The following is a 12,544-nucleotide window of genomic DNA, read 5'->3' as shown; positions in this document are numbered from 1 at the left end:
TATATACACACACATATATATATATACATACACATATATATATACACACGCACACATATATATATACACGGAATGATAAAAGAAATAACGAATAATAAAAGAAATAAGAATTAACAGAATAAAAATTCAATATTATTATTAGATGTATATAGTTCACAATGTGTATGTATTTATTCCCCTATGAGCAAGTCTGAGGTGACTCAGGCAGCAGTGGCAAGGAAAAACTGCCTTAAATTGGTAAAGGCAGAAACCTTGAGAGGAACCGGACTCAAGGGGGAACCTCATCCTCATATGGGTGACACTGGGGGTGTGATTGTAATATACAGTCAGTTAAATGTGGTATTAGTGTGAGGTTCAAGGACTTCAGATCTCCTGAGTACCACAGAGTCTAACCGGAGATGTCCAGTATATATATATATATATATAGTTGTGCTCAACAGTTTGCTTACAGGATGGGTACCATTTTTAAAGAAAGCATGAGTGGGATGGCAAATAAAAAATGGCAAAATAAATAATAAATAATTTTTTGTTTGATGGTAAAATAAATAAAAAATATTTTATTTCATACAGGGTTCAAGTTACATTGTAAGACATAACAGAATGGCACAATCATCAAACAAAACAGAAAAAAGAAAATAAGCAAATAATCCCTCTTCAAAGGTTTTCATACCTTCAGTTCTTTATATTATTTATTGCCCCCTTTAGCATCAATGATGGGATGCAGTCTTTTGTAATAATTGTGCATAGCTGCCCATTTTCTTGGCAAAATGCCTCCAGGTCCTGTAAATGTTTTGGTTTTCTTGGACAAACTGCCCTTTTAGGATCTGACATACTGAAGGCCTGCACTCACCTCTTCACCTCTTTTCCACACCTTCACTTTCTTGATCTCAGCCCCTTGTAACCTCACTGTTCTACTTCCCTCCCTCTTGTTCAAACATGTATTTTGTCTTGCTAAAACTGTCTTTCATTCCTCTTCTTTTCAGAACAGACATCCACCTTTTCAGGTGTTCCTCCACCTGCACTAATACTCTCACTACAGATCACAGTGTCATCCACAAACATCAGTGTCCCCAGCGATTCCTGTCTGACTTCATCAGTCAACCTGTCCATCACCATAGCAAACAAGAAGTGACTCAAAGCCGATCCTTGATGCAGCCCCACCTCCACCTTGAACTCCTCTGTCTGACCCACAGCACATCTCACTGCTGTCATACTCCTCTCATACATATTTTGATGTATCTACTCTGATGTACTTCTTTTCCACTCCTGGCATCCTCATACAGTACCACAGCTCCTTTCCGATAGCTATTATTGTGTCTCTCACTGTCGTTCCAAGACACTTCTAACCTCCACAAGTACACATCATTCTTTCTTTTTCTACTTTCACCAATTGGTGTTCTTTTCTATCTTTCCTCTCCTCTTCTTCCTGACCACCAGACATCTTACACATCACCATTCGATGCTGTCTTGATACACTTTCTCCTAGTGTAGTGAATGTATTCTACCTGCATACTCCTACCTCTACTCTTATATATAACTCTACGTTCCACTCTCTTCTGGAAACAAGTGTTAACTACTGCCATTTCCAGCCGCTTAGCAAAATCCACCACTATCTGTCCTTCAAGGTTCCTTTCCTTAATACCAAACCTGCCCATCACCTCATCATCACCTCTTCAGTGCTGGAACTATTCAGTGATTGGAATCAGTGTTATCAGTTGTCCAAATGACAAAACGTTACTTCTGCTGTCTCTGATTACAACAGAATTCTATGGAAGTGTCACAACTCTTTTACAGCAGCACTGCATATAACGCCTACTGTTGATTATAAGGCCAGTACTGACTGGAGGGTTAAATATCACATTTAAAAACTCCTTAAATTCCAGTAGGTGAGTGAGCATGTGGAAGCGAACACACCTTCATAAATATAAGCTTCCTGTTAACTCTACTGGAACATCAAAGGCTTCCTGTGATTATCAATGCACTTACGAGAACACAATCAGTCGGATGTTCTTGTAAGTGAAGAAGCAGCTTACATAATGAAGTTGTCAAAGATCGGACCTCTTCACGTAAAGTACTGAACAAAAATTATATAATCAAAATTTCCTTAAAGATTTTTGAAAAATTTTAGTTTTTTTTTGTTATTTGGACAACGGAATATGAATTAAAAACATATTTTTTGTTTACAGCTCTTTAAAGATCTTTTTTGCTATTCGGTATAAACTTTACATTTTATTTATAAGAATCTTTGCCTTTTTCACAGAACATGAATATACAAATAAATTTCAGTTATAACTGAAAATACATACATTCAGTATAAGTCCTGTCACTGGCATAATAACCCTGCTGAACTGAAAACTGAGTGGTTACATGATCTAAAATAGAATTTTTTAATATTTAATGCATTAAATATTTCTTTCTTTTTTTTTTTAAGTCGGGTTAATAAACGAGGTCAATAAGTCTTATGGGAAAACAATGTTTTTTACGCATGGCTTTAAAGATGATAAAATCTATTTTAGCTTATGTCTGGCGCCTTCTCTGTCTTTTTATTGTTCCCAGAAGTGTTGGCACATGAAAGGAAAAGGAACTTGTAGGTTTCTTTCTGATTAGTGGCTGACTGAGCAGCTGTTCATGTAATTAGCCACATATCTTCTGTTTGATGTGTGATGTAAAAAGATAAAGATAAAATCGTGTCAAAACCTTTTCCGACTTTATTCTGAAATTGCAACATTAAAATGAAAAAAAAAAGGAATTATTTTACTGGAAAACATCTACAAATACCCAGTGTTATCTGTAATATTGTCTGCCTCCAAGCAGACACACACATTCTGTGATGGAGCCAGGATGTGATTTTCACAGTACACATCACACATGCACTTCCTTTCCAAATTCATCTCCCATTGTTAAAATCTCAGAGGAATAAAGGAAGAGTAGTTCTGTACAAAGAAACAGTATAATATGTAGTTTTAATAAAATGCAACATTTGCCATGAGATGATAAATATATTTAATTTAGATTACCGTATGTATTGTAAATACTGAAAGGAAGCTATTTGCACAAAACTTTCAAACAAATCTTATTTCCATTTTCTTTTAAATTTTATTCATTCCATCGTAATCTCGTAGTCTTTGAAGACAGCTCTTAGTTTTTCCACTGTGACTGCATGATCAGCCTTTCCATAGCCCTAAAAATAAATATAAACCACATGTAAAAATAAATTTTTTGGGAAGCTCTTTAGCGCTGAAACTTTTTTTAACTGCCTATCCTATGATAAAGAAGTCTTGTATGATTACCGTCGACTCTCCAAACACTCTTAGTTTCTTCTTGATGTTGTCGTGCTCTATCTTTCCACCACCAAGGCAGGTACACTCCAGACCTAGACCATCCATAGCAGGGCTCAGCCTTTCAAAGATATGATCTAAAATGGGAGAGAACTCACATGAAGTGTTCATTCATATATATCTTACTTAGTTAGCTTAGTACTGTCGATTTCACAGTTTATTTTAACAGAGCTCTTGGTTCAAAAGGCCCTCGAGCATGTTTTTGAGTTAGCACTTACAAACTAACAAAACAAGGGCACAAATACATCTTGTGATGTGTAACACGCCTATCATTTCCCTAATGACTGCTAAATGACAACAGTATTGGAAGGGGGCGTGGTCAGATATATACGTCATGTACAAGCTGTCATTACGTCACGTTTACATGTCAAGCTGGTCATGGGTTGGATGAAGCTGTAATTATTCATTTTTATGTGTATTTGTCCTGTTGGGTCTGTGGTGAACAGCTGTATTACACAGATGCTCAGGTTATAAAGGCTTGTTTGGGTACCAGACATCACTATAGATGGACTCTAAAGACGTAGCTTTTTCCCCCCATAACCGATATTTATTTAATATAATTTAATTTAATGTGACCTAGTTAGCAGGTTAGCAGTCTAACTAGCAAGTTAATTGAGTCGTGTGTCACGTGACCGGATTTACACTTGTAATTTGCAGATTGTTTACATTATAACTCTATACCGCTGTGGTAAGAGGACAGTCTACAGTTTACATTCATTTGCGATTCCTGTCGGGTTTCGGAAAAAATACACAACATGGTACAAAGTGCAGTGTATCATGAGGTCAGGAACGTTTGTGTGCGCGTGCAGCTCCTATTACGGGTGTGCAGACCCACGTGCGTTCTTAATGACACCCGCATTCAGGATCTCAGTGCTCCTGAAAGCGTCACCGTGTTTATACACGTCTCATGAACTTACTGTGGTATTCGGCACCCTTTGTGCCTCTCACTATGTCTTTGTGGTCGGTTCCACCTTTAATCTTTAGTCTCACTAAAATGTATTTAAATTTCCCCTCCGAGTCGATCTCCACATCCGGGACTTTACTCAAGCACTCAGCCATGTCTGCGGTGAACCTGAGGGTTATTTCTGTCTCACGCCTCTTAAGGCTCGGAAGTATTTTGATTGATTGTTCAGTGAACCAATGAAAACAAAGAGGAGGCGGAACTTACTGAATAACGAGATACTTTATTTATTTATCAGACATTGTTTAGTTTCATAAAAATAGTTAATGTTAATGGCCGATGGTGTAAAGTTTTTGGTATACTGATACTGATTTAATCTAGAATCGGACAAGCAATATTATAATTTACATACTTACAATTAATCTAGAGTCAAAACAAAGAAGTTTCAGGGCTGTCAATTGTCACGCATTTAGGTGACAGTCACGCATTTCGGTCTTTCTCATGCTCTTCCGCGGCACATCGTTACTTTTTGACTATTTATCATATATTTAATAAGCCGCAGCGACAAAATGTATCAGTCCGCACCGCTGTCTCTATGGAAACGGGCAGGAATCAAGCGCGTCTCAGTTCTTAGTCGAGCCTGACACTTAGCCAATCAAAAAAAAAAAGAGGCTACACAACAGCCAATCAGAAAATAGCACTATTGTATCAGGGTAAGATTTAACGCAATAACCAATGAAAAAAAAAAACATTCATTAGAGAGGGTATTTTCGATGGTCGGTTTGAACAAAACCTCAACACAAAACAGCTCGTCTCTGGACGGGACATTGTCCTCAATCTTGACCCTAAACATGTCTGGGCTTGTGCTGAACTGCTTTATATGGAAGCAACATTACACATGATAAAGGGGTCCAAAAAGGTCTTATAAGTTACTATAGCAACTTTGGTGTGTCTAGCTCAAACCCTCTACCTCCACCAGTCCAAACAAATTGGGGGCAGTTTGGCACACAATATGTCTTGGGTGCTAATAGAACCAGAATCAGAATCAGCACCACAGTGACACACACACAGACATTTCGCAATGTTTCGTAACAGCGCCACCTATTGGCCATGAGATTTTCATGTTAAGTTCAGTATTTTACGAATGCAATGCCATATCGCTACGAAACTTGGTATGGTTCATCAGCGACATGTTCTGAGCGCATCTGTTTGGCTTGACCCCGGAATCGCTGCTTGCAGCGATTCAGGGGTCAAGCCCCGAAGGGCCGTAGACACTTATTGTTATCGTTAGTTTTCTTCATATTATTATTATTATTCTGCCACTGCCAAGTCAATGGCAGCCCATAGAACCATATGTAGGAAAGTTATGAAATTTGGCACACATGTAGAGGCCAGTCTTATAAGTTACCATAGCAACTTTGGTGCGTCTAGCTCAAACCCTCTAGCTCCACCAGTCCAAACAATTTCGGGGCAGTAATAATATCGGGGCAGTGCTAATATCGGAATCAGAATCAGAATCAGCACCACAGTCACACACACACACACACACACACACACACACAGAGAGAGACACACAGACATTTCGCAACGTTTCGTGACAGCGCCACCTAGTGAGTACGAATGCAATGCCATATCGCTACGAAACTTGGTATGGTTCATCAGCGACATGTTCTGAGCGCATCTGATCAGCTTGACCCCGGAATTGCTGCTTGCAGCTATATTTATTATTATTATTTATTTGTTTGTTTGTTTGTTTGTTTGTTTGTTTGTTAATTTTTTCTTTCCGGGGGGTGGGGGGTGGTGGTGCTTGGAGACGTCACGCTTGCCTGTCTTCAAAACTTGAGAGCCCTGAAGTTTAAATGACAATATTTAGATCACATAAAAATGACCTTATTGGCTTTATATACACAGTGTGACATTAATGGTGTAATAGGGTTTAATTTTCAGATTAATTGCCACTGGTTCTTTATGCCTGTCTTGTACTGAGGTTACTCCTCATGTTAACACATTGCTGGACATGTTAAGGTTTGTTATGGTCAGTGTTCGATATGTCTGGGTTCACGCTGCTGCTGCATCTCAGTACCAATGAGACACAAAGACATGAGATTCAGAGAACAATGCCTTCCAGAGTTTATAAGAGACACAGTATATGTAGCATACAAACAAGGAGATGTGAGAAATATTTCTCAGTGGGTCTAGGAATGCGAGTCTATTTTGTAAAATATTCTGTCATTTGGTCAAATGACTTCAGCTAAATTTAATCTAAAGTGGCGGTTTTACTTCTGCAGGCGTAAATTCAGATTTATACAGAGTATAGTCTCAAAAAAAAGGATTACGGTTAGTGCCTACCAAGTTATTGAGAAAGAAGTGTCTGAGATGGTGAAACAAAGGTCATGAAGGAGAGCATGCCAATATGTTCAACATGTCATCACAGAGGAAGTAACCAGACCTTCTGCAATGGGGTGGCCAGGTTAGCTGCAATGGCTTTGGGTGGGGTAAAATCCTCATCTAATGGTGTTCTGAGAAGGATCAGGGCATAGACATAAGCAACATGTTTGTCATCTAAGCAATCTAATATCTTGCTGGGATAGATCTGCATGGACAACCTGTTACCTACAGTATAGGATTACTGTGGTTAGATCCACTTTGAGACTATCATGCCATATTTGAACTGCCATTGCATCCGTTGTGCTCAGGCTAGAAGGAATTAGTGTTAAGTCTGTAATGATCTCGGAAATTACCTTGACCTACTAGTTCATCAGGTGCTCTTGGTTACACAATTCCACTCGAATATAAATTGTTGTAGAAAGGACATTATTTACATTGACATTATTTACTGTTCGGGTGAGGTTTCCTACCGAGTCTGGTTCCTCTCAAGGTTTCTTCCTCATACCATCTCAGAGAGTTTTTCTTAGCCACCATTGCCTCAAACTTGTTAAAAAGGATAGATGTTAGAGTTCAGCAGCAGGGGCGGTTCTAGGGTTTCGTCTTTAGGGGGTTTTAGCCCTCAGTGAGAATTTAAAAGAAGAGTTTTATATTATATATTATATGACTACATAGTAAGCCAAAAGTTATGGTGTTATTAAATGGAAAAAGTGGACCCCAAAATTTTATGCATGATGTAATGATGTCAGTCTTGAATCGGATCAGTTCATGTATGTGTGTATTCTCTACAAGCAGTGTCTAACCCTAACCCTAACCCAAGTCATTAATAAACTAATATTCACAAGACAAAGACCAAATCAATAAATGTTATTTTTATTTAGTATTGAATGGATTTTTTTTGCATTAATATTTTGTTTGTGCTACAACTCTGGTAATAAGAATAGTGACATGTCACTGCTTTTGGTTGCCATCTTTGCAAAGTAAAAAAAATTCGCTCTTGGATCAAACTAATAAATAATTTTCTTTCCCATCAACGACATGTCCTGCATCTTAATGTAATTTTTATTTTTTATTTATGAAAGTAAAAATTATACTTATGGTTTTAGGGTGGCTGAGATCACAGACAGGGGGCTGAAGCCACCCTAAAGAAGGCCTAGAACCGCCCCTGATCAGTAGTAAATAAACTTTAAACTTTTAAACTTTTATGTTGTTTCTATGCTTCTGTAAAGCTGCTTTGAGACTATGTTTAAAGTGTTATATGAATCAGTTGAATTGAATTAATAAGAAATCAAATAAGTCACATTACATCACATTAGGTGGCAACAAATAAAATAATTTTTTTAATTTTTCATGTAAAAGTTTTTGACTGAATTCATCTTTCATTACATTTTTCATTACATTTTTTGATGACTAACAAAGGCTAAATTTAAATTACATTAAACCTGGAGATTTATTGTTGTCAGGAAATTAGCGTCAGAGATCGGCTTTTGGCAAGTTTCCTTTCCAAACAGTGAGGACATTCCAAATTCCAGTCTTTCCTACTCTGGAATCCTAGTGGTGCCTGATACACTGGTTCTGTCTTACCATACCTGTCATTAATAGTATGTTAATTCAAATTTCCTGGAAAAATTATAAAATCAACTGTAATAAAACTTAAACTGTCCTTAGTATGACAAAGGAAAAACTTTCGATGTATTATCTTGCATGTGTTTAGATGCAAGATAATACATCGAACGTTTTTCCTTTGTCATACTAAGGACAGTTTAAGTTTTATTACAGTTGATTTTATAATTTTTCCAGATGTTAAACATGTTAAAGAATTGACTTATATGTGAAATCCACATCCAAATCCAAATATTGTCTTTCAGTATTCTGTTAGTTAAAGTGTGCTGAGAAAAAAAACCTTCCCCACAATGGCACCAGCTCCACCATGGCATTGTATTCATAATTGTCCGGTTTTGGTGAGTCTGTGCCCACTGCAGCGTCAGGGTTGTGTTGTGTTCTTGGCTGAAAGGAGACTGTTGTAGCCCATCTGACATGTTGTGCATTCTGAGATGTTATGAGTTACTGTAACCTTTCTGTCATCTTTGACTATCTCTTTTGTCCTTTCTCTCATCAACACGTTTCTGTCTTCAGAACTGCTGGGTGTATTTTTCTCGGTCACTGCTTGTTTTTTCTGGTGCTTGATAACTGCTGTCCTGTATCTACATTATTTTATTTTATTTGTAAAATTACTTTCACACAATTGGCTAATCAGATGAATGCATTATTGAATTATTAACATGACTATTAATAACAAATTTATTTCATTATACTTTGAATACGAGTAAAACATGCTAAACCCAAGCTCAGATAAAAAAACAAAGGTGTGAGGGGGAAACGGTCTTGCACTAGTGAGAAGACCAGTAATGCTGGCCAAAAATCCTTCACTTATGTGTAAACATCCGAGCCTCCAAAAAACCCCACACAATTACGGCACATCTGTGACTTTGTGTTTGTGTTATAAAAGAGGGGTCAACTTCACTAAGAAGCAGTATCATGAAATCATTTTTTTAGAGATGGTGCATATATTCATAAATTATGAATGACTACATTATTTTGCAGTCAGGAACTGTGTTTTAATTCACTACTCATTAAAAAAAGTATGTTTGGTGTGCTGGTTTCTTCATACCATGTCTGTGTATGTACTTCCAAGAATGTTATCCATATGCACATCCTGCTTTATTCCCGGCACAGTACTTATACTTATACTTATGTATAGACCATAAGGGAATAAAGGCAGCACAGTGGTATTTTTAATAATGCTAGTCTCATTATTATTTACAGACTTTTGCATTCTAAGATAGAGGATGTTGGATGTGCTTCAACTTTAAATCATGGAAGAAACACATGTCCAGAGACTCATTCATATCCTGGTCTGTTGTAATAAATTACAGTATATTTTTGGCTTGACAGGTCACTGTCAGCAACTAAAGTCTACAACATTTTGAGTCATAATTTTTTATTACAAGTGGAATCAATTCCAGAGGATTATAAACAATGACCCATTAGTTCCTCAGGAGCTTTCAGTTGCACTATTATAAACTGATGTAGAGAGGACATTATTTACATTGACATTATTTCCTGTCCAGTGTCACCCAAATGAGGATGGGTTCCTTTCTGAGCCTGGTTCCTCTCACAATTTATTCCTCATGTCCTCTCAGGGAGTTTTTCCTTGCCGCCGTTACCTCCAGCTTGCTTATTAGGGGTAGGGATAGATATATAAATATTAAAATTTTAAATTAACATTTTATAAATTAATTTTAAACTTTAATTGTATGTATTAATTAATTTATTTTTATCCTTATTTTCTCTTATTATTATATATATTTTTTCTCTCTCTTCTGTGACAAAATGTCTGTAAAGCATTGAGACAATGGGAATTGTTAAAGCTCTTCATTCATTCATTCATTCACTCATCTTCTACCGCTTATCCGAACTTCTCGGGTCACGGGGAGCCTGTGCCTATCTCAGGCGTCATCGGGCATCGAGGCAGGATACACCCTGGACGGAGTGCCAACCCATCACAGGGCACACACACACTCTCATTCACTCACACACACACACACACACACACACACACACACACACACACACACACACACACACACACACACACACACACACACACACACACACACACACTACGGACAATTTTCCAGAGATGCCAATCAACCTACCATGCATGTCTTTGGACCGGGGGAGGAAACCAGAGTACCCGGAGGAAACCCCCGAGGCACGGGGAGAACATGCAAACTCCACACACACAAGGCGGAGGCGGGAATCGAACCCCCGACCCTGGAGGTGTGAGGTGAACGTGCTAACCACTAAGCCACCGTGCCCCTCAAGCTCTATACAAATAAATTGAATTGAATTGAAATGAATAAGCATGATACATTTCTTCCGAGGGCCGAAAGACAGAATGCTTAACCAAAAGTATTTGAAAATCAACAAAACCAAAAACTAGCAAAATGGGTCAAACAAAAGAAGCAGAAAGAATATAAAACAAAAGCAGCACAGTAAAGCAGCTAATGTGATTCATGACATCTGAATCATTTCAGTCGACTGATGTGAAGTGTGAAATGTGTGTTTTACTGTGTTTTTTATGCCAATAGTAAGCAAACAGTTGTTAACTTGATGAAAATGATGAACTGAAAGATGCAGAATTCAATTTGATTCAATTCAATTTTAAATAGGAGTCACCAGTTAGACTCTGTGATACTGAGGAGATCTGAAGTCCATGATCCTTACACCACTACAACATTTATCTGACTGTATATTACAATCACACCCCCAGTGTCACCCATATGAGGATGGGTTCCCCCTTGAGTTCTTTTTTGAGAAAACTCAAGGTTTCTTGAGAGGAATTTAAGGGAGTTTTTCCTTGTCACTGCTGCCTGAGTCACCTCAGACTTGCTCATAGGGGAATAAATACATACACACTGTGAACTATATATATCTAATAATAATAATCTAGAATGCCCTGTGATGGGTTGGAACTCCGTCCAGGGTGTATCCTGCCTCGATGCCCGATGACGCGATGAGATAGGCACAGGCTCCCCGTGACCCGAGAAGTTTGGATAAGCGGTAGGAAATGAATGAGTCAGTGAGAGAATAATCTAGAATTTTTTATTCTGTTAATTATTTTTCTTTTATTATTCGTTATTATTCCTTATGTTGACATCCTGCTCTATGTTTATGTTCTGTAAAGCTGCTTTGAGACAATGTCTATTGTAAAAAGCGCTATACAAATAAACTTGAAGAAGAACAGTGTTCATAGAAGCCTTTATTATCACCACATGTACATTACAGCACAGTGGAATTCTTTTCTTCACATACCCCAACTGAGGAGGATGGGGTCAGAGTGCAGGGGCAGCTATGATACAGCACCCATGGAGCAAGGAGGGTTGAGGGCCTTGCTCAAGGGCCCAACAGTGACAGCTTGGCTGTGCTGGGCCACAAACCCCGATCCTCCGATCAACAACCCAGAGCCTTAACCAGTTGTGCCACTGTAGTAGTTGAAATTGAAAAGAAAAACCATTTGATGAATATATCCTGCTGCTTGAAAATGCAGGACGAGTGTGCTGTTTAATATTTTATACTGTTCAATATTTCCCACTGAGCTGGCATATGATGCCATTAAAATGACTATTTTTTAATCACACACAGTCCAATACAATTTAACCTCTCTGTTTTCAAAATTATTATATTAAATATCACCTTTAATATCAAAGTTGTTCCCTTTTTTAAACATTTTTTAAAATTCATTAATTGATTTATTTTTTAAAACACAAAAGCCTTTTCAGTCTTGTTGAGGCTATCAGGGTATGTGCCACAGGACTTACATAACAATTTGCTGACAAATAAAAGAATTTATGTAATGCACCAAATCAGACAATTATAACTGATAACCCATGTGGAATAACTTTGCTGGACTCAGCAATTAACATGATGTTGGTGTGAATTTTTAAATGATTTATTGCATAATATGACTGTTCAATACTGACATTTTTTAAAAGGTCACACAAAAACGGCTTATTCAGCTGGTTTGTTTTATGGCAAATAAATGTTTCTCTTGGCCCCAAAGGTAGGAGACCCCTGCCCTGACACTCTTTTTTTCATGGGATATGTCAGGATCCATCCTGCTGTTGTTTTCATTGTTCAACCTGCTCCATGTCTGGTTGTTAGCATGCCAGGGGTTTATTTATTTTTCGACACATTACAAATAATTTTATTGGCTTGTGCAGTCGCTCTTTCCCACTTTTTTCAGCTTTTTTTGGTTTTGTTGGTTTATCTTTTTAACAACTTTAACAACAAGCAGTCTTCACAGGTGAAACTCAGGCTTCAAACCAAGAGTAGACATTCAGAGCTATTAATAATG

At 37.7% G+C, this 12,544-nt stretch overlaps 1 protein-coding gene across 1 annotated transcript; it reads right to left on the bottom strand.

Annotated features, from left to right (window-relative positions):
* Positions 1-3,093: 3,093 nt before the first annotated feature.
* si:dkey-51e6.1 (uncharacterized protein LOC558617 homolog) lies at positions 3,094-4,440 on the bottom strand. The gene is made up of 3 exons (XM_027154239.2): positions 4,256-4,440; positions 3,291-3,415; positions 3,094-3,181 (listed from the first exon to the last, which is right to left on the bottom strand). The coding sequence occupies exons 1-3, from the start codon at positions 4,395-4,397 to the stop codon at positions 3,101-3,103; spliced, it is 348 nt and encodes a 115-aa protein (XP_027010040.1). The 5' UTR covers positions 4,398-4,440; the 3' UTR covers positions 3,094-3,100.
* Between the last annotated feature and the right edge of the window lie 8,104 nt (positions 4,441-12,544).

This window comes from Tachysurus fulvidraco, chromosome 16 (assembly GCF_022655615.1).
Source record: "Tachysurus fulvidraco isolate hzauxx_2018 chromosome 16, HZAU_PFXX_2.0, whole genome shotgun sequence".
In the NCBI taxonomy this organism is placed as follows: domain Eukaryota; kingdom Metazoa; phylum Chordata; class Actinopteri; order Siluriformes; family Bagridae; genus Tachysurus; species Tachysurus fulvidraco.
The sequence above is the reverse complement of the archived record's forward strand: the minus strand, read 5'-3'. Positions and strand labels throughout refer to the sequence as shown.

Excerpts from the sequence above, each read along its gene's own strand:
- si:dkey-51e6.1 (XM_027154239.2), bottom strand. The coding sequence starts at position 4,397 with ATGGCTGAGTGCTTGAGTAAAGTCCCGGATGTGGAGATCGACTCGGAG. Across the intron at positions 3,416-4,255 it reads AAAGGGTGCCGAATACCACA|ATCATATCTTTGAAAGGCTG; the intron begins GTAAGTTCATGA and ends CTCCCATTTTAG. Across the intron at positions 3,182-3,290 it reads GAGTGTTTGGAGAGTCGACG|GGCTATGGAAAGGCTGATCA; the intron begins GTAATCATACAA and ends ATTTATTTTTAG.